Source organism: Carassius carassius, chromosome 15, assembly GCF_963082965.1.
Source record: "Carassius carassius chromosome 15, fCarCar2.1, whole genome shotgun sequence".
NCBI classification, from domain to species: domain Eukaryota; kingdom Metazoa; phylum Chordata; class Actinopteri; order Cypriniformes; family Cyprinidae; genus Carassius; species Carassius carassius.
In genome coordinates, this window is record NC_081769.1 from 16,161,256 (window position 1) to 16,182,980 (window position 21,725).

General features: G+C 40.4%; 1 protein-coding gene across 2 annotated transcripts in view; it reads left to right on the top strand.

Moving 5' to 3' along the window:
* LOC132158248 (glutamate receptor ionotropic, NMDA 2D) overlaps window positions 1-21,725 on the top strand; it is a 79,276-nt gene that overhangs the window by 18,659 nt on the left and 38,892 nt on the right. For both annotated transcript variants that reach the window (XR_009437676.1, XM_059567579.1), the window contains exons 2-5: window positions 12,147-12,479; window positions 12,709-12,915; window positions 14,346-14,612; window positions 17,497-17,825. Coding sequence is in view for 1 of the 2 variants with exons in the window: in XM_059567579.1 (XP_059423562.1) it covers window positions 12,189-12,479; window positions 12,709-12,915; window positions 14,346-14,612; window positions 17,497-17,825 (1,094 nt within the window). In the remaining variant the exon portion in view is untranslated. The remainder of the gene's footprint in view (window positions 1-12,146; window positions 12,480-12,708; window positions 12,916-14,345; window positions 14,613-17,496; window positions 17,826-21,725) is intronic.

The window sequence follows — 21,725 nt, forward strand, 5'->3', positions numbered from 1 at the left end:
TGTTTCATGCTGATGAGAGAATTAGGGGATACAGCTTGTTTTCTTTTAGTCCGCTGAGATTGAAGGTGAAAATCAGGTAAAGGAGGAAGATAAGGCAGCTATTGTCTTGTGGATAAGATTACTTTAAACTGCACTCTTGAAGTAGAGATCTTAGAGGTGAACTAGATTAAACTCACTGCTTGGTGATACAGCATCTCTGTTAAGTGCTATTTACACACTCATGGTATCTAAATGTGTTCCTGTAGCTCAGTTGGTAGAGCATTGCATTATCAAGCGCAAGGTTGGGGGTTCAATTCCCCGGGAACACATGATAAGTTAAAATTGATAGCCTGAATGCACTGTAAGTTGCTTTGGATAAAAGCGTCTGCTAAATGCATAAATTTAATTTAATTTTAATTTAAATTTTAAATTTAATCTAAATAGTGTCCTGATGTTTTTGTGCAGTGCAGCGTGGGCTTTGTTTTTGTGACGAGGATCTGCGCCTGTGTGGAAGGTTGATGGATGACGTGGTCATTTGTCAGCTAAAGTGCTTTCGATAGCGTCGGTCATCACAGTGCATGCAAAGCATTTTACGAGCTGTGTTTACAGCCGTGCAGTAAAGGGGAGCACAGTCTCACAGCCAGTGCGGTGCAGGAAATGCAGCCATGAGCTCAGCCATAATGATCACGAGCTGTCAGTGCATATGGCCCCAGATCCAGCCAGTGTGTATGAATGCAGTCCATCTCATGTCTGGTGCATTCTGTTGTTCATTTGTTTGATTTTTCGGGAAATGAGGAGTAGGCGAGCAGAGCGTTAGTTCACCCAAAAATGAAAATGATGTCATTTTCAACCACATGTCTTTCCAAGCTGTATGACTTTCTTCTGTAGAACACAAAAGGTGGTTTATTTATTTATTCATTTAATTTTTATATATTTTTATGAATGTCTTAACCTTCCCTATAAGACCCATACAGTACAGTACAGTACAGTACAAATTAATGACCTTTGGATGTATGAATCTGGTAATTGTGTAAGTATACATTTTATGCTGTAAATCATGAGCTTTTAATCATTTAATTGTAAATAAACTGAACATCTCTGAATGTCTCTGAATATAAAGTGTTCGCAGCATATTTAAAAAACCAGTCAGGGACACTAGAGATTTATGTAAATTTATATGGAGAGCCGTTATAGTAATGTACTCTGTAGTATTTAAGAATCGCCCGGGGGTCTGTAAGCAACAGCGAAGCACGAGTCCTTTCCTTTGTGGATGATATATTGTTGAGTGTTTTTGGCTCTCTTTGATGAATTCCGGGCTGCGTGTGCACTTCCCATGTCTCCTACTGTACAATGCAACCTGTGGAAGCAGCAGTAAATTGCTGCTTTTGCACAACATTAGCACAGTGGGTTCCCAAATGACAAGCCCAGGCTATGATTACTCCAGGTTAATTTGAAGTGACTCAAAAACAGTAATATGCCATTGTGGAATGTGCTTCGATGCTCTTTCGTGCATTCCAACCCCCGACCTCCCTTCTCCCACCAACCTTTCACATAACACACACACACACACACACACTCTCATACTGTCCCTTGTCTGTCAAAACTGGAGGATTGCCAGCATGTTTGTTCAGGCCAAACACGTACACACATCCCAGTAATCAATATTTCTCTCTTTCCCTCTATTCCGCCATATTTCATCCCTCTTTCTCATTCTCCATTCCCTCCATATTCCCTCCTCCCCATCTCTGTTCTCATCTTAGTCATTAGGACTATATTTACCTCTTCCAGCCAAACAGAATTCCAATCTCTGTCTCTCTTTCTCTTTCTCTTTCTCTTTCTCTTTCTCTTTCTCTTTCTTTCTCTCTCTCTCTCTCTCTCTTTCTCTCTGTATCTGTCTCCATCCCTCCCATATTCTGCTCATTGCTTCTTCGTCTTTGGCTTCTTAATTCGTTCTCTCATTCATCTGAAGGACTCGTCAGGGTCAACAGACCAACAGGCTTAGAGATGGATAAATAGAACAGAGCGAGAAAGAGAATGCAACAAAAAGAGAACAAACCCAGAAAGAGGTGACAGAATTGGGAGAGGGGGAATATTATGTCAGAGAGCCTGGTGATTCCAAGCAATTGCATTAGCACCTGAAGTCATGAAACAGAGAAGAGCAGGCGGGAGGAGGCTGCCACGAAAGTAAATTGAAAATGATTTGCTTGTATTGTGTGTGTGTAACTGAGATGGAAAGGAGAGTAAGACAGCATGGAGGTACTTTCTTACATCAGCTGCACTAACCTCTAACACTCCAAATAGTTTTATTGGTGCGTGTGTTCAGTCATGTTGGTATGTGAGTGTGGTTATGAAGAATTTGTGTGGGTGATTATATTTTAATCTTTGTTATTATTCATTCACCTAACAATAAGCACATTCATTCCTTGACTCTGTTTTTATTAGTGCGCTCATACACATACTTTATTAAAGATCCTTTACTAAAGAAAGACTTTATAAAAAAAATACACAAGAATATAAACTAAACAAGTGTTTTAAGATTAGAGTGCAAAATATTGTTCAAATGAACGACAGAACAATAGGTAACACTTTACAATTAGATCCCATTTGTTAATTTTAGTTAAAGCGTGTTAACATTAACTAACAATGTGCATAGCTAATTGTTGCAGCAGTTAATATTCTTTATTACACGGCTCTGTGGAATACTTGATTTTAATTGGTCAATCGCACCATCCACCGGTATGTTATTCCCAGATAACAACCACCAAATTGAATAACACACCGTTCATCCGGGTACTACGAGTTATCTTTACCGGTACTACTTATATGCTTAACAAGTCACTCCGCTATCGTTTACTCTCTGGCACTACCTTGTGACTGAAAACACTCAACCACCACGTTACAATGGAAGACTTAAGCATTAATTTCAACATTAGGTATAAACAAATATTTTTGGCCGTGTGATAAGTGGAATAATAAGGGATAATTATTCCTCTGCTTCACGTCAGGGTCCAGATCACCCTGTCTGGGTTTATTTTGAGATAACAACTGGCTGGATGTACATTATCCCTTACTTAAAAAGTGACGTGACATACAGCCAAGTATGGTGACCCATACTCAGAATTCATGCTCTGTATTTTACCCATCCAAAGTGCACACACACAACAGTGGGCAGCTATTTATGCTGCAGCACCCAGGAAGCAGCTGAGGCTTCGGTGCCTTGCTCAAGGGCACCTCAGTTGTAGTATTGCCAGCCTAAGACTTGAACCCACAACCTTAGGGTTAGGAGTCAAACTCTCTAACCACTAGGCCACAACTTCCCAACTTAATGCTGATTAATACAATTGTTCGTTCATGTCAGCTCCATTTAATAATATTAGAAGTCTTTTGATTTTATGTTATTAAAAATATTATTAAAAATTGAAAGGAACATGGTTAATAAATGCAGTCAATTGTTTACATTTATCTGACACAAGCAACTTACAATTGCTATATCAGAGGTCGCACACCTCTGGAGCAACTAGGAGTTAAGTGTATTGCTCAGGGACACATTGGTGTCTCACAGTGGATTCGAACCCAGGTCTCTCACGCCAAAAGCATGTGTCTTATCCACTGCGCCAACACCTCCCCTCATTGTTTTATTTTCGTGTTAACTTATGGAATCTGTTTAGTATTACTGAACAATAATAGCGAATCAGTCAATATACAGATAGGCCCACTGTTCTCTATTGTAGACCAGTGGATGGGTCATGTTTTAGGTTAGAATCTTTTTTTTTTTTTAAATGAATAGTTCAATTACGTATTAATTATTTGGCTCTATTGTGTAGACTAAAGTGAATATAAACATCTAAATGAATGTGAAATATTATTTACACAGTTAGGAACGTATATATACATACATCTATGGTTAGGGCAGCTGCTTTGTTTACAGGGTTACCGGGGTAACTGCAGCATTTCTGCCTCCGTCAGCGCCCCACTGGCGAATGTGCGTTTCATTTAGCACATCTCCTTCACTCCCTTCACCTTTCTTCTGTTTTGTATTTGTATTGTATTCACACTCATGCTCCTAAATACATTTTCCAGTTCGCACACATCTTTTTTTAGTCGCAAATGTGAGTGAAATGCTCACACTGTCGGGCCCTGCTGTCACTTTATATATCACTCGAGTGTTTTTTTTTTTTACAGTTTTTTTCGATTGCTAAACGACAGTGAGCACAACTGGAGTCACATGTGCATAACTCTAACTACAGTCTGCACAGCAGCAGTTCATTTGGACCAAACTCTAGTTCGTTTTTCATTGCTTGAAGACAGTTTTCAAAACTCTACACACTCATCCCACGACTTTAACCACAACCTGCACAACACTGTGGATTTACAGCACTTTGTTCAAATGCTAACACATTGCTGTCAAAACTGTGAACCACACATTCAAAACAGAAGAGATTTCAAACACTACTGATTGCAATTTCAGTATTAGCCCCTCAATTATTTGTTCGAATTACAGTATGTACTTTTAGTTTCTACCTTTTGTTTCTCATTACTGTAATTCCGTAAATTACTACAGACTATTGAAGCAAACTGCTAATTTTCATTTACCTTAAAGAATTGTTATGTTCTAAAATGTAAATAAATCATGTGAAAGAATGTCACTCTTTTCTTTGAAGAAAATATAACTTTGTATGAAGTCACTGAAATTGTTCAAACTTTAGCACACTTGAAGGAATGAACAAGCGTGTGGTTTGGTTGGGTTCTTTTATTCAGCCAGCGTCATTCGCAACAGCTCCGTACCACACAGTACAACATAACTCAATCCTTATAGTCTCGTTAAAAACCTTGCGTGAACTAACTTTTCTTTTCTAGGTTTTTCTCTGGCTTACTGCCACCAACTGGACACCCATCACATAGCTATATACTACAAATTGCCATGCATGTACTGAATACTTAACCATTATTAATAAAATAACTGAAATTACAAAAACTATTACATGGAGGGGGGGTCTAGCTTTTAACTCACAATTATCTTATAACAATTATACTATTCTATCAATGTATATTCTAGATTTCCCCACATTCTCCCCTACAAAACAGAATGTAGTCCCGACATTCTCAGAATAAATTACTGGTTATCTACCTGTAGATCATTTCTTTGGTAGGAGTCAGTGATACAACAGTTTTAGTACTCGTGCTATACTGTCACACGACACACAACATGTATCTCCTTTTCAATGCAGTGTGTTTGTAGCAGACATCATTGTGCACCATGATCTTCTACCACCATCGCTGTTTATAAACAGGAATCTGTACTTTCACTGAAGGGATCTAACCTTGCACCATTGAAACAATTTACTAAATGTTTTCTTCTGGAATGTTATGGTAACTATTTTCTCTTTCAAACAAAAATATGAACTCAATCTTATTCTGATCTTAATTTAACATTTTAACTAGAACTAATTACTGTGATTTAATTCAGCAGTTTACCCATCTACGATACTAGGCTGACCTAGAGTGTGGTAAGTAAACAATTTTTTTTGTTTTCTGTTTCTCAAAGGATATACTCTTTTGCAGGCAGGTTGTGAAGGAGTCTCCCCGTCACTCTCTTCAGGATCATCAGTTTCTCCAGCCTCTTCTCTGGATGATGACACATCATCTTCTCCCCGTCCTGCTCCTTGTTCATGTTCAACCTCTGGTTCTGCATCGTTCAGCATCACTGTGTCTTCTGAATGAGGTTCTGGAGGTTCTCCGATGCTCTGATTCTCCTCTTTGACTGGCACTCCAACCAGGCATTTCCAATCATCCTCACCATCTGAACTATCACAGAATGTTTGATTTTGCTGTGTCAATGTTTTTTCAGTCTTGGCTTTTTTCTTGTTTTCTTTTTTCAGGTCTTCCAGGTAAACATTCTCTCTCTGCAGGTAAGTAGTCACACGGTAACAAGAGGTTCCTGTGTAGTATTCTTGTTTTCCCTTTGCCTTGTTCAGGTCGAACTTCATATACCGGACTATCCTGGTACTTCCTCTTGGTGACGACATAAACTTGTTCCTCCCAAAATGATCGAAGCTTCCCAGGTCCACCTTTTTCCTTGAAGTTCCGAACAAGTACTCTGTTCCCAGGGATCAGTTCAGCTCCGTGTATTTTCTTATCGTACAAAGCTTTACCTCTTTCCTTCTTTTTGTGTGACACTCTTGAGGCTAACTTGTAAGCTTCTGTCATTCTCTTTCTCCAGTCCTCAGCATAGTCATGGTAGGATGAGCTTTGGTTCTTTGCTGGTACACCGAACATGATATCAATTGGCAGTCTGGGAGTACGGCCGAACAGGAGATAATAGGGAGCAAACCCTGTTGCCTCACTTTTCGTACAGTTGTATGCATTCACAACTTTTGCAAGTGACGTCTTCCAGTCAGCTTTGGCGGTTTCAGGTAAGGTCCTCAGGATTGCTAGCAAAGTTTGATTAAACCGCTCAACTTGACCGTTGCCCTGCGGGTGATACGGTGTCGTGTGGGAGCCTTGCACGCCACTGTACTCTTGCAGCTTTGAGAACAGCTTGTTATCAAACTCCCTACCTTGGTCGTGATGCAGTTTTGTCGGGAACCCAAACTTCTAAACAAAGCCCCCGAACACCTTCTCAGGCGCTGTCTTGGCACTCTTGTTTCTGCATGCATACGCCTGTGCGAATCACGTGAAGTGGTCCATCACAACTAAAATGTATTCATAACCTCCCTTACTCTTCTCTAGGTGCAGAAAATCAATAGAGACCAGCTCAAATGGATAAGTGGTGGTGATGTTTACCAGAGGAGCTCGGTTCAGTTTGTTTGGACGCTTGCTTCTCAAGCAATTACAAACACGTGTGACATAATGTTCCACTTCCTTTTGCATGTGGGGCCAATAAAACCGATCTCTGATTAAGTTCAGCACCCTTTCTGCTCCCAGGTGGCCCATGTCTTAATGTAACTCCTTATAAACGAGCTCATGGTATGTCCTAGGCAATACCAACTGATGACGAGTTGCTGTTTTCCGAAACAAGAGACCATGTTCATCCAGGTATAATTTTGCTCTTTCCCTCATCAGTCCCCGAAGCTCTCTACCCTGACTTCTGTTCACAGGCCGCGGTTTCATTTTTAGGAATGTAACAGCTTCTCTGATTTCAGGGTCTTCCTCTTGGGCTTTTCTCAGTACCTCCTTGGGGATCTCTGCAACTGAAGTGAACAGCTCCTCCTCCTGTTCTCCCGACAATGCAGTTTCAATTGTAAGTGGACACAACCACGGCCCTCTCTCCTGACTCTGTACTACCGCCGACTGAGATAAGCTGACCATGACTTCAGGGTGCACTTCTTCTGAACAGGTTTTCATGTACTGTTCCATATGCAGTGGCATACGCGACAAGCCATCCGCGTCTCCATTTGACTTTCCTGGGCGGTATTTGATGGTAAATCGAAAGTCAGCAAGTTCCGCTACCCATCTGTACGTTGTGGCATTTAACTTGGCTGTTGACATCACATATGTGAGAGGGTTATTGTCCGTGTACACAATGAATGATGGTGCATGATAGACATAGTCCCTGAACCGCTCACATATAGCCCACTTCATGGCCAAGAACTCCAACTTTCCTGAGTGAAGATGGTAGTTTTTCTCAGGGGGGGTTAGGGTTCTTGATCCGTACGCTATCACCACTAACTTGCCTCTTTGCCTTTGATAAAGCACCGCACCAAGGCCTTCCTGTGAAGCGTCGCAATGGAGTACAAAAGGTTCATCCAGATCTGGATATCCCAGCACTGGTGGGTTAGATAAATAATCGATTAACTCACAGAGGGCCTTTTGATGTTCATCTGTCCACGTGACTGGATGTGATGATGCAAGCTGTCCTTGGCCATGTTTCCCTTTTCCTTTCCGCTTCATCTGTACTTTCCCTGTTGGTGTCTTTTTTTCGGCGAGCAGCAGATAAAGAGGTGCGGCCTTGCGGGAAAAGTTTTCAATGTATGACCGGTAGTAGGAGAGAAATCCTAACAGCTTTCTCACCTCACCTACTGTCTTAGGGGTCCTTTCTTTCAGTGCTTGGACAGGAGCAACGTCAGCCGGGTCCATCGTGTACCCATCTTCTGTCACCAGCCTCCCTAGGAATCGTACCTGATTTCGGAACACTTCACATTTTCGAGGCGTTAGTTTGACACCATGATTTTGATAACACTGCAGCACTTTTCTAATGTCCCGAAGATGATCATCAAATGTTTTAGAATGAACTAAGTTATCATCCAAATATGGTTGACATACCTCATCACGCAATTCTCTCAGGCACTCCTCCATGCTCCTTTGGAATTCAGCAGGTGCATTTGACAATCCGAAAGGGATCCTCACCCATTCATATAGTCCCCATGGTGTAATGAACGCAGTGAGAGGTCGGCTGGATTCCTCTACAAAACCCTGGTGATAGGCTTTGCCTTGATCAAGGACTGAAAACCAGGTGTTACCTGCCAAGCTTTCGAGCATGTCCTGTATGCGGGGAATAGGGTGTCTATCTGGAATGGATTTCTTGTTTAACTCCCGATAGTCACAGCAGAGGCGGTGAGTTCCATCTTTTTTACGCACACAGACTACTGGTGAAGAATATGGTGACTTAGATTTAGTAATCCACCCCTTATTTAACAGATCCTCCAGGTATTCTTTAACCTCTCTGCGAAGTGGCTTCGGGACTGACATGTATGTGTGCTTCACGAATGTGGTATCATGGAGGCGGATTTTTAGCTGGAGAGATGGAATACATCCTACATCGCTGTCATCACGAGCAAAAGCACCACTCTCCTCCCTTAAAAGCTGCTTCACCTTCTGCTGCTGTTCAGGTTTTAGGTGATCAACGCATACAGGAGGGTCCCATAGGTTTTCTTTTTGAACCGTTAACGTTGTATTTGCGTTTTCTGTAGATCGTCTGACTTGTTCACCATCTTTTTGGAACAGGCTTTGGCTGGTGTGTGCAACAGTCGCACATGCAACCTCTTTCTGAGCGGTCACTGGTCTCACCTCGGCAGGGTAGATGGCTTTTACTCGCTGTATATGGCCCAGAACTGCCCGTGGAGGCAGGTCAATGTCATGAGTAGTATCATTGATCACAGAAATACAGATGCGTGAACAGGACCCTCTCTTAAGGCAAACAATGTTTTCCTCCACCCTCAATCCATCTGGCCAGTTCGCGCACTCATCTGGTACAAAAAGAGCATCTTGATCAGATAGCAAAGGGCCCGTTTTGATGCAACATTTGACAGCTCTAGCCTTTTGGGCAGGAATTTTTGTTACTGACCTTCCTACTTTCACTACTCCATCACTGAACACTTTGTCTTGGCTTCTCACTAAGTTCAGCAAAACCTCTGCTTTCTTGCAGTCGCAGGACAGTGCAGTACTCATGGCTTTGGTCTTTACATTGGTAGGTCGCTCTACACCACTGTTCAACAGGTACTCAATGACATTGTAACCAATAATGGGCTCCTCTGACACTTCATCGTCACCACATACCAATACCGGTACCTCCAGTTCCAACGGTGTGTTTTTGTCTGTTCCCAGCTTGAATGTCACTTCGACCCAGCTTTCAAACGGGATCACTGTTTGATTCACTGCTCGACCGGTGAGGGTTCCAGGGCCTAGGATCTCTTCAAGGCCACGCAGTGTTGTGTGTGGGAGATGTTCTTTTCGCCACTTTTCATTCATGAGACAGACTTGTGAGCCAGTATCCCATAGCGCTTTTGTTGCTACACCATCAAAGAAACAGTTCACCATACATTTTTCTCCGATCAAATTCAATAACTGTGCATTATGTTTTGTGGACAGCTGATTAGTAGTTAGGGATCTGATATGCTGCAGAGGACACTCCTTTCGCTTCACTGCTTCCTGAGCTTCCAGCTGCTTAATGCCGTCACACAGGGTGTCATATTGATGTTCTGGCCACAGTGAGGGTGTGGTGTGAGTTGTTACTGCCATACTGCTAGCTGAGTGTCCTCTTTCGGTTCTTCCTGCAGGTGGTCCCCTGCACCCTCTGGAAAGATGTCCACTTTGCCCACATTTAAAGCAATGATCACACTGGTCACCTCTGCCATCATCTTGACATCCACGGCATCCTCGCTTCCTTTCTCTGGGCTGCTTGGAAAGGTAAGTACTCATCGCTTTCCTCATTTCTCCGATCTCCTCTTTCAGCTGTTTAACGACCTCATAGAGCTCAGAGTCTTTCTTGTCCATGACTTGTGGAGTTTTCAAAGCTTTTAATTGTGTGCATGTGGACTGTTCTTTACCTCCCACAGCATGACCCATTCTCTCTTGACTTTGACGTCGTTCTACTGGAACCTCACTGACTTTAGTTTCTTTGATGTGGGCATTTTTCTTGAACTTTTGCTGTCGTTCACACTCAAGACTTGGAGCTTCGTTCATAGCTGTGATGAGAACCTCATCTGTGATTGTAGGATCATCAAGGCAGGTTTTTAGCTGATACTTAATGTGATCGTTTGATAACCCTGTTCCTAGTGCGCGCAGGAATCTTCTCTGTATGAGATCAGGGCTGTATGGTTCTTCTCCATCTGGTTCTCGAGCAGCAGCTAAAAGTCTTTCCTTCAACTCAATGGCACGGAATAGGAAGTTTTGTGGTGACTCACGGCTCTCTTGAGTAATGTTTATCAGCCGATGATACAGGTCTGTTGAGCTTTCTTCCTTATAATGGCCTTTAAGAATCGTGCGCAGCTGAGAAAGGGTTAAATCAGTCTTGATCTCCAGCATATCACGCAGGCTCATACCTGGACTCACTGCTCTTATCAACGCATCAATTATTTCAGACTCACTGTGTCCCTTATTCACTCCAGCGTCAATTTGGTGCATCAAGTTGTTGTATGAAAGCTTATCTTTCTGACCACGTTCTCCAATTTGGTCATTAATCTTAAAATCACGCCGGATAGTGACTTCAGGAACTGCATGATGATGATCGGAAAACACAGGGGGACTTGACACATCAGGAACTTTCAAACTCAGACGTTGGATTTCGTTTTTTAACACATTTGTTGACAACTCAAACTGATGCTGCAATTCTGTGTACTGTCTCTTTAAATTCGCGAGCTCCGCCGAATTTCTGTCTGCGTCACTACTGCAATCTTGTACCGCGCGGTCACCGCTTTGCGTCATCTTGCTAGAAAACTCTAACAAATCTAACACATGTTGACGGGCTACATCGTCATCTTCCGTCTCTATAACATTCTCTACTGATTCACTTATTAATCTGATCAGCAAGTGCCTTTTGGTTTGTCCCTCCTCCACTGACAGTTTCACATACACACACACCTCGTGCAGCTGATTGAGCCGCAGCCGGAGCAACGCAGCGCTCAGCTGATCTTGCAGTTGCTCAGTGTCCATGCTCAGCGTCTTCGTAGACAACTCCCTCAAAACGGCACCGCGGATCCCCTCCTCGTCGCCAGTATTTTGTAGCACACTTGAAGGAATGAACAAGCGTGTGGTTTGGTTGGGTTCTTTTATTCAGCCAGCGTCATTCGCAACAGCTCCGTACCACACAGTACAACATAACTCAATCCTTATAGTCTCGTTAAAAACCTCGCGTGAACTAACTTTTCTTTTCTAGGTTTTTCTCTGGCTTACTGCCACCAACTGGACACCCATCACATAGCTATATACTACAAATTGCCATGCATGTACTGAATACTTAACCATTATTAATAAAATAACTGAAATTACAAAAACTATTACATGGAGGGGGGGTCTAGCTTTTAACTCACAATTATCTTATAACAATTATACTATTCTATCAATGTATATTCTAGATTTCCCCACAAAACTGTAAAGATGAAAAGTTAGTATTTTCTGTATTGGTGTTTGATGCTAGTGTTTTTCCTCTCAGTGTGTTCTGAGTGACAGTGTGTGTTATCTCAGTGAGGGTTGTGTGTAGTGTTTGGCTACACTGAGCCTGTTTTGAGCCATGTGTTAAGAGTTGTGTTGCTTAGAATGAGTTTTGCAGGTGATGTGAACTGTTTAGCTCAGGTGACTGTTGGTAGTGCAGACTGTAGTTAGAGTTTTGCACATGTAGCTCCAGTTGTGCTCGCTGTCGTTTAGCAATCGAAAAAAACTGTAATATTGCTCTTTTGATTTTGTTTTAATCAGAGTTTACCCTCTTGCTTTTTCTTCCTGGTTTCACTCAGGCTTTCTTCATACCCTCTCATTTGGCCTCCTCGTTTTTTGCCATGGTCACAGTACCCACACTCTCTCTGCTATTGGCCCTGGTAGAATGGGTGGGTCAGACTAGCTCCTCCCCTCATCTCTTGCTCCGGCCCAGAGAGCGTGAACGGGACCCGGTGGCATCAATGCACTTCAACATCGCAGTGATCCACGCAGGCTCAACGGTTCAACAAGGGGAAGCAGGGGCTGCAGCAGCTGCGGGTAGGGTGCCATACCCGGGGTTCGGACGTGTGCACAGCAGCTTCGGTGAGAGCGTCGTCACCCAGTGGGGATCCGCAAATGTAATCTGGCTCCAGGTCAGTCCGATAGAGGTCATGCAAATTAAACTGAGTTGATTGCTTAAAGGGTCGAAACAGTGGTGGATTAAAATTAAGAGTAGCCTGAATACCTGAATGCTTTGTTGATTGTGAACGGAGGTGTGAATACAAAAGTAGAGTAAAATACGGGCACTTAAGCAAGAGTATTCATTCATAACTACAGAAGTTAATGTGGTGTGAATGTGAAGTGAATGTGAATTACCTACAGGTCAATGACAGCAGCCCCAGGACGCTGCTCTCTCAGCTGTGTGACTTGCTGGCAGCCAGACCCCTTCAGGGACTCGTGTATGAAGATGAGAGACCCCTCCCGCTGGTCTCTGGGCCCCTGGCCCCCATGCTGGAGTTCGTTTCGGCCCAGACCGGCCTCCCCATTGTTGCTGTGGGAGGGGGAGCTGGTCTGGGCAGGGTACCACAGGTATGATTGTTTAAGGAATTTAGCTGAAACATTAAATCCCATAATTTAATGCAATTGAGAGCTTTGCGAAGTTTCCCATAAAGATCTCACTTATGTTCAATTTGGTCATGCATATTTGCCACATTGACCAACTGAAACCAGCTTCATACATTTCTACACTATTGACAAAGGCACTTTTCATTGATCTACCTTTATACCGCGGAAATCTCTCAATACAGAATGGTGCAGACTAACATAATGATTTTAAATACAAAACCAAAGTCTACAGACAAAAACTTCCCAGACAGACAGAAATGTCCTGTTTGAAGCATTTCCTGTAACCCTGCGAGGTTTAAGCTATTGTCAGCAGTTTGACTCAGCTAAGTTAAATTACTCTTAAAAGTGATTGTACCCAGCAAGTACGATTGATTTTGATTCTGAAGTAAAGCTGTCTTGAAATGAATAGTGTTTTTTTTCTTATTAACTGTACTGTCTAGGCAATTTAATAGGACAATAAAACTAGGCCACTGAGGATTTCTAAGTCCTGTCTGAAGATGCATTCAGCAGCACTGAATTATTTGACAGTGTTGTTGTATCTGAAAAGGAAAAAAACAATGTTGTATGAGTTTCTTTGGACTTTGGAAATTCCTCACAAACATCTCTATCTGCAAGCTCTTGGTGTTAATGAGCTCTAACACTTGCTAGATAGTGTTTGGCTTGCTGCAGTGCTATAAGGGCATTGTTTGTTAATGGTACCGCCTTAGGAGAACCGTTAAACGGACAGAGATAGGGCTGCCATCGTCTCTGTCGGGGCCTGATCGGAGCGCACCAATAACTGTAGGAAGGGATGGCATTACTAACATCCATTTGGATAAATAGCAAGGGCAAGGGTCATGCATTACTGCTGCAGGCCATATGGTCTGCTCTTTTTTCCCTCTTATTTTCACTGAAGTGCTTCGGTCTAGGTTTTGCAATTTCAGCTGCTAGTCTTGACATTTATAACATGTTCTCCCTAGCACAAAATGAAAACTACAAAGGTAAAAATAAATTTTCAATCACAAATGTTTAGTTTTTTATTATCATTATTTACTCTGTACACTCAACGCCATCGCAAATTAAATTTAAAGCTGTGCCATGTACTCCGGTGACAATTAGAGACACTGAAGTACCTCCCTCATGTTCCTAACGTGGCGGCATATCTCAGAAACTCTTTACAAGAAATTGAATTCCTATGATGCTTTATGGAGGCAATAAATAGTCTTCAGTCACAGGAAACGTAGTTATTTTTTCCCCTTAATTGCACTGCATAAGACAAGCTCTGTCTGCTGTTAAAGTCACATTAGAAACAGTTCCGAAGAAATGTAGTTCCCATGATGCCTTATGCAAGGAATGAATCAGCTGTCTTCAGTCTTGGGGAAATGTAGTCGTTTACCTTCTTAATTACTCTGCAGGAGACCGGCTCAATCTTCCTGCAGTTCAGCTCTTCCACTGCACTCCAATTGGAGGTGATCTTTGAAGTGCTGGAGGAGTATGATTGGACGGCCTTCTCGGTGGTGTCCACACGTCACCATGGCTACCAGGACTTCCTGTCAGTAGTGGAAGGTTTGACTGACGGATCATTCATCGGCTGGGAGAAGAAGAGCTTAGTGATGTTGAATTTAACCGATGATCCGGGAGGAGCGCGCACACGGCGGCTGCTGAAAGAGAACGAAGCACAGGTAGAGAGGGAAGGTCATTGCGTTTCTGTCTCGCTCATTCGCTCATTTAATACATTCATTTACTCTGACATCATTTCCTGTCCTTAACCATTTGTTTGACTTTTTCTTTTGGCTGTCGTCTCCACCATCTTTCTCTGACCTCTCGCTGTCCTTTCTCCATTCTCCTCTCATTCTCATTCTCATTCCCTTTCCCATCTCTTCCTATATTTGTGTAATGTGTGTGCGTGTGTGTGTGTATATGTGTGTCGCAGGTTGTCCTCTGTCTCCCCCTGGCTCCAGGCTGTTATTGTTCTGTGTATGTGTGTTTTAGAGGGTGTTATTGTGCCTTGTGGGTCCCAGTACTCTGATGTCAGTGTTAATATAACACAGAGCCTGTGGCGGTGCAGCCCAATGCCATATGCATTAGATTCAGTATGCAGTGCTTCTGCTCAATTACACACACTCACATACACACAAAACCCAAATAAATATTGCACACATACATAAAGTATGCATTTATACACACACAGAAAGTTGCTTAGTAGCACATTCAGTATAGAGAGCAAATGCAATCTAAGATTACACTGGGCGGTATGACAGTGGTAGAAATATGTCAGTCGGTAGAGATGCTATGCCGTTTATAGTACTGCATTGTATCTGCTGTACAATGTAAAAAAAAAAAAAAAATACCTACAGTACAATAAGCAAAAAGTTACAGTCTACTCTTCACACTGTGTTGCAGAGTTGTTTTCAGTGTAGACAACTTTGTTGGTTGAAATGTGAGGGAGTTAGTTTCTGATTGTGTGACGTTCTGATGCAAGAATGGATATATATTGACCTATTTTGGATATTTTATTGTGCATGCTAATTTCTAATTTTATATTTAAATTATCTTTATTATCGTAAGAACACTACAAGTTAACATAACAATGGAATAATTTTATAAAAATAAAATAATGTAATATTAAAATTGTATAATGTTTCTAAAATGTTTTTTCAATTATTTTAAAATAAAATGGTTGTTGTCAGTCTCATGTTTTCATACTTTTATAATGCACACTCTAAGTTAATATTTTAAAACAGTAATTAATCGTAATCATTTTTTTTATGTTTTATTTATTATTATATTATTTATAATTATATATATTAGGAAAAATAATGAAGGAAAAATTATTTTATTATCAGCTGTATTACACTATTTATTGGTTATCAGATGTAACATAAAATACTTATTGGCATATTGGCATAATACATTATCAGTTAGAATATTAATATTGGTGCATCCCTAAAAATAACTGCATTTGGTACAAGAGGTAAGTAATGCACAGTGTAGCATTCACAAGACCTTCAGCTGTGTATATATTCACTTATTACTAAACATTATCAAGTGGCATTCTTCTGCTGAAAAATATAGTCCCTGACTGTATTGCTATGTAGCGAAAATATCTGCTATGGGAGCTGCGCAGTGATGTGATAAAATGATGTTTTCCACTGTGAATTTTAGCACGACTGGGACACAGTGTTGACCAATCAAAAATCCAGGACCAGTTTAATTATACCATGATTTTCAATACTGTATACACAGGCAGGATATACTGTACACTCTACATAAACACACACACACATGCACAGAACAAGAACAAGAACATAATTTCATCATTTAATCTGTCCTGTTCAGGGCTGGTGAGTTCAGATACTAGTTGGATTTTCTATCTATTTATTCTATCTTTTGTTCTTTTCCCAGTTCTCTAGCCCTCTTCTCCTGTTCTCTCTTACATTCTGTCTCTCTTGGGTTTTTCTCTCTCATGCATTGTAAAGGTGAAATCTTTAGTCCCTCTATCAGTTTCTGCTTTTTTACTGTTCTTTCCTTCCTTCCTTTCTCTCTCTCCCTCCTAGATGTGCTAGTTTCCTTACTTTCCCTTTTCTCTCCTTCTCTTTCCATCCATCCAGTATCTGTCTTCCTTCATTAAGGCATGTCCCAGCACCATTACTTCAAAGCTGTTCCTCTTAAAATAATTTCTGTCTGTTCTGGAATAAATCTTCATACATTAGGGCTGTAACTAATAATTTTTTTTATAATCAATACCATTTTGGTTAGCTCTTTGATTGATTAATCAGATATCTTAATATTGTTCTAATATTGTTCTTCTAAAAATATGCACATTGAAGTATGCCATATTCTATGCTATACAAATTTTAAGAAAAAGGTAGTTTGTGAACATGTCTTAACAATCTAAATGCAGCAGAATAAATAGCATGAATAAATAGCATGATTTAACTGACATACAGTAGACAGTAGAATGTGTGACTCTGCAGGAACACACATATTCTGCCCTCTGAACATTCTGTAGTACATCAATCTACAGTAATCAGTTTATTAATTCCTTAAATGAAGTCTTAATTTTTCAATAATCCATTTAAAGTTAGTTTTCATATTTCATATTCATCATTAATTAGAGTGCATGAATGATTTTAAGTTTCAATCCAAATTCACTGATCCAAGTGGATGCACTCCCTTTCTGTTGTGCGCCATTTAATTGACGTGAATGTTCTAAGAAATATCTGAAATGTAATAGCAAGAGCGACATTTTAATTGCTCTTTTGATATTAGGACTGTTAGGCTCTGTTTTGTAAATTGGAAATACTCTCATTATAAGAAATCAACAGTAAAATGTCATTACAGTTTCAGTACAGTTTTTCAACTACTGAAGGACTTATTTTCATGATCAGTTATTATACCTCTCCTGTCCTCTCTTCCATTTCCTCTTCTCATTCCACTCATGGTCTCTTCCTCCCCTTTGACCTCTGTGTTCTATTTTGCACTCTCTTTTGTTTCCTCTCTTGCTCCTGCTCTCTGGTTTTCATCTTGGTCCCCTCTGTCCTCTGTGCCCCACTCCCACTCTAGGTGCGGTTGTTGTACTGCTCTCAGGAGGAAGCAGAACAGGTGTTCCATGCTGCTTGGGCAGCTGGTCAGGCCAGCGCCTCTCACATATGGTTTGTGGTGGGTCCAGCTTTGTCCGAGCTCGGCCTGACCGGACTACCCAGTCGGCTGTTTGCAGTCAGACCCCAGGGCTGGAGGGACGAGCCCCGCAGACGTATCGCCCGTGGGGTGTCCATTCTTACCCATGGAGCTGTCGCGTTGCGTAAGGACTACGGAGCCACAGGAGGGCCGCACTTTGTTACTAACTGTCAGACGGATGGCAACAGAACACAGAGGATCCGCGGTAGAATAAAGTAAGAAACAGTTCTTTCTGCCGATACAAATGTTATGTTATGAGAGATACAACATGTCTTACGAACGGCACAACACTTTCGCCTATATTATAGTGACTGTGCAAAACGCAAAGCATTTAGCTGTAGTAAAGTGCTGTATTAAAGGGTTAGTTCAGCCAAAAATCAAAATTATGTCATTAATACCTCACCCTCATGTCGTTCCAAACCCGTTCCGAACACAGTTTAAGATATTTTAGATTTAGTCTGAGATCTCTCAGTCCCTGTACGGTATACTGTCCATGTCCAGAAAGGTAAGAAAAACATTATCAAAGTAGTCCATGTGACATCAGAGGGTCAGTTAAAACTTTTTGAAGAATCGAAAATACATTTTGGTTCAAAAATAGCAAAAACTACGACTTTATTCAGCATTGTCTTCTCTTCCAGGTCTGTTGTGAGAGAGTTCAAAACACTGCAGTTTAGTGATATCCGGTTCGCGAACGAATCATTCGATTTAACCAAATAATGGCGTCATTTGTGATGATTGCCCTTGATTCAAGCCTTCGGTTTACCTGCGCTCATAACATTAGCACAGAATCAGTTCAGAAACAATCACCAAAAAAAACAGTTCAGTTCAGACGCGCTGTGTGTCATTCTGCTTCACGCTGAATCACACATGCGCAGTATCATCAGCTCCTCGGTTCTCGAATCGGACGCGTCTGACAGAAACAGTTCTTGACTCAAGAATGAGTCAATGTTTCATTCGTTATCTGGCTCGGCTCGGTGTTCATCTTCAGTTCTCTCTTCACAGCAGTTCAGTCAGTGTACTGTTTGAGTAAATGAATTACTCCGGGATATTGGTTTATTTTAACTCAGAGGGAGTGTCAGCCACATTAAAAAAGTTAACAGCTTAAGTAATTTGTGGATGAATGCTTTTTGGAGATGCGAACCATTTGTAATGATTCAGTTCGATTAAGTGAACTGGTTCAAGAAGAACCGGTTAAATCGAATGATTCGTTTGCGAACCGGATATCACTAAACTGCAGTGTTTTAAACGGTCTCACAACAGACCTGGAAGAGAAGACAAGGTGTAGTTTTTACTATTTTTGGACCAAAATGTATTTTCGATGCTTCAAAAAATTCTAACTGACCCTCTGATGTCACATGGACTACTTTAAAGATGTTTTTCTTACCTTTCTGGACATGGACAGTATACCGTACACACAGTTTCAATGGAGGGACTGAGAGCTCTCGGACTAAATCTAAAATATCTTAAACTGTGTTCTGAAGATGAACAGAGGTCTTACGGGTTTGGAACGACATGAGGGTGAGTCATTTATGACATAATTTAGATTTTTGGGTGAACTATCCCTTTAAGTGAAATGGAATATTTAGTGGGACATAATGTAGGGTGGGATTTGATTTTTGTCAAATGAGATTTCAATGGGTAGAGAAAGAATGCTGTAACATTCAATTCAATTCAAGTTTATTTGTATAGCGCTTTTTACGATACAAATCATTGCAAAGCAACTTTACAGAAAATTATGTTTCTTCAATATTTAGTAATAGTTGGTTAATTTATCTTAAAAAAAAAAGTTTGAGTACAGTAAAAGTTATATTTATTGCTGTCAAACGAGTAATCGCGATAAATCGCACCCAAAATAAAAGTTTTTGTTTGCATAATATATGTGTGTGTACTGTGTATATGTATTATGTATATATATATAAATACACATGCATGTATATATTTAAGAAAAATATGTTATTTTTATATATTAAATATATGTATATATGATATAAATTATATGAATATAAATAAAATGTATATACATGTAAATATTTTCAAAATATAAACTCACTGGCCATTTTATAGGTACACCTTGCTAGTACCCGGTTGGACCCCCTTTTGCCTTTAGAACTGCCTTAATTCTTCATGGCATAGATTCAAAAAGGTGTTGGAAACATTGCTCAGAGATTTTGGTCCATATTGACATGATAGCATCACGCAGTTGCTGCAGATTTGTCTGCTGCACATCCATGATGCGAATCTCCCGCTCCACCACATCCCAAAGTTGCTGGAATGAGATCTGGTGACTTTGGAGGCCATTTGAGTAAAGTGAATTCATTGTCATGTTCAAGAAACCAGTTTGAGATGATTTGAGCTTTGTGACGTGGTGCATTATCCTGCTGGAAGTAGCCTCAGAAGATGGGTACACTGTAGTCATAAAGGGATGGACATGGTCAGCAACAATACTCAGGCAGGCTGTGGCATTTAAACGATGCTCAATTGGTAATAGAGGCCAAACTGTGCCAAGAAAATATCCCCCACACCATTACACCACCACCACCAGCATGATCCGACGAGACAAGGCAGGATGGATCCATGCTTTCATGTTCTTTACTCCAAGTTCTCACCCTAACATCTGAATGTCACAGCAGAAATTGAGACTTATCAGACCAGACAACATTTTTCTTCTTTAAAAAACAAATATTATTGCACAATATTATAAAATGTAATTATATTACAAAATATATTATTAATGTTTTGATGAAAATGATAAAAACCAATAATGTTGTGCACTAATTTACTGTAAACTATATAACCAGTGACATTTATTTTAGAAGTTAATTTTAACTTCATGTTAACTGGAGTAGCTTAGTGGTTATAGCTGCCATGATTTAGATATTCTCATAGGAGCAAATTAAATAATTAACTAAATAATTAAATCATCTCTGTCCATGGTATCGCAGCATAAAAATCTGCATCTTTTTCACCAACCACTCACAAACTTATTTTTAACAGGTGCAATCAGAGTATTTAAATTAAGTAATTAGCATTAATTTCAACACAAACACAGCTCCTTTATTAGACTCATTGTACTGTATATTGCACTGTATTCACAATAAAATGAAAGCAGGTGACAAATTAATCTGAAAGGGATGTTTGTGTGCACTTTCTAGCAATCATGACAGCAGTAAATCAGCTGATTATTATCAAATGATAGAGAAGAGTGTTATAACTTGGCATTTATCCAGATTCAAGTGCATTTTTAAGAGATTATTTATGTGTCTGGATGTCTATGGTGGGACTGTGCTATGCAGTTTCACAGGTTTTGTGAATGGGCATTTGTGAAATTGCCTGCATAATTCATTTAGTGAATCAAGTGCTAAACTAGCACATGCAAATAAATGCTGCTTTCAGCATAGTTTAAGTGTTATTATACTGATCTTGAATATCTTTAAAAAGCCCTCTATTTATGTTCACCCTGAGAACTGTGTTTAAAGCTCATCTCATTTGGCATTAACCTTCAACTTTTCTGCTTTGTTGCATTTATAGAAAGTCTATTTATCCGTAATGACACACTCTAATGAGAGTGAAAGTGTTGCACCTTTGGGGCATGAATGTCCTTTACTCCCCCACCACAGGGTTTGCAGGGAGAGGCGTTCAACATGCCCCTGTATTTAAGAAGACAACATGGGCGGGAGGGGATAAACAATAGCAGCATGCTTGATGCTGTGTTTGCCCTGAAAGCATGCAATGCAGCAAAACTAGGAGAGCCCCATTATAATCGACAAGCATGTGCCAGTTTCATTTATTATAATTGGAAGATTACCCACCTTATTTTTAACACAAGAGCAAGCCAAGCCATTTTTAACTTCCGTTATCAGTTGCTTCTACTTATGTTCAGTAATTTAGTCCATTATGCTGCTTGTTGTTGTTAACTGGTTTTGTTATAATATTATTTTAGTGTAATCATAAACAATGCTTATATTGCAAATAGTTTTTATTTATTATTGATTTATTCCATTGGAAATCTCACTGATTCACAGGAAATATCATACTTCTGCATTGAAAAATTAAGTGGATAATTTTTTGGCGAAACTTTTATAATTTAGTTAGTATTTTGTCATTAAATGTTCGTT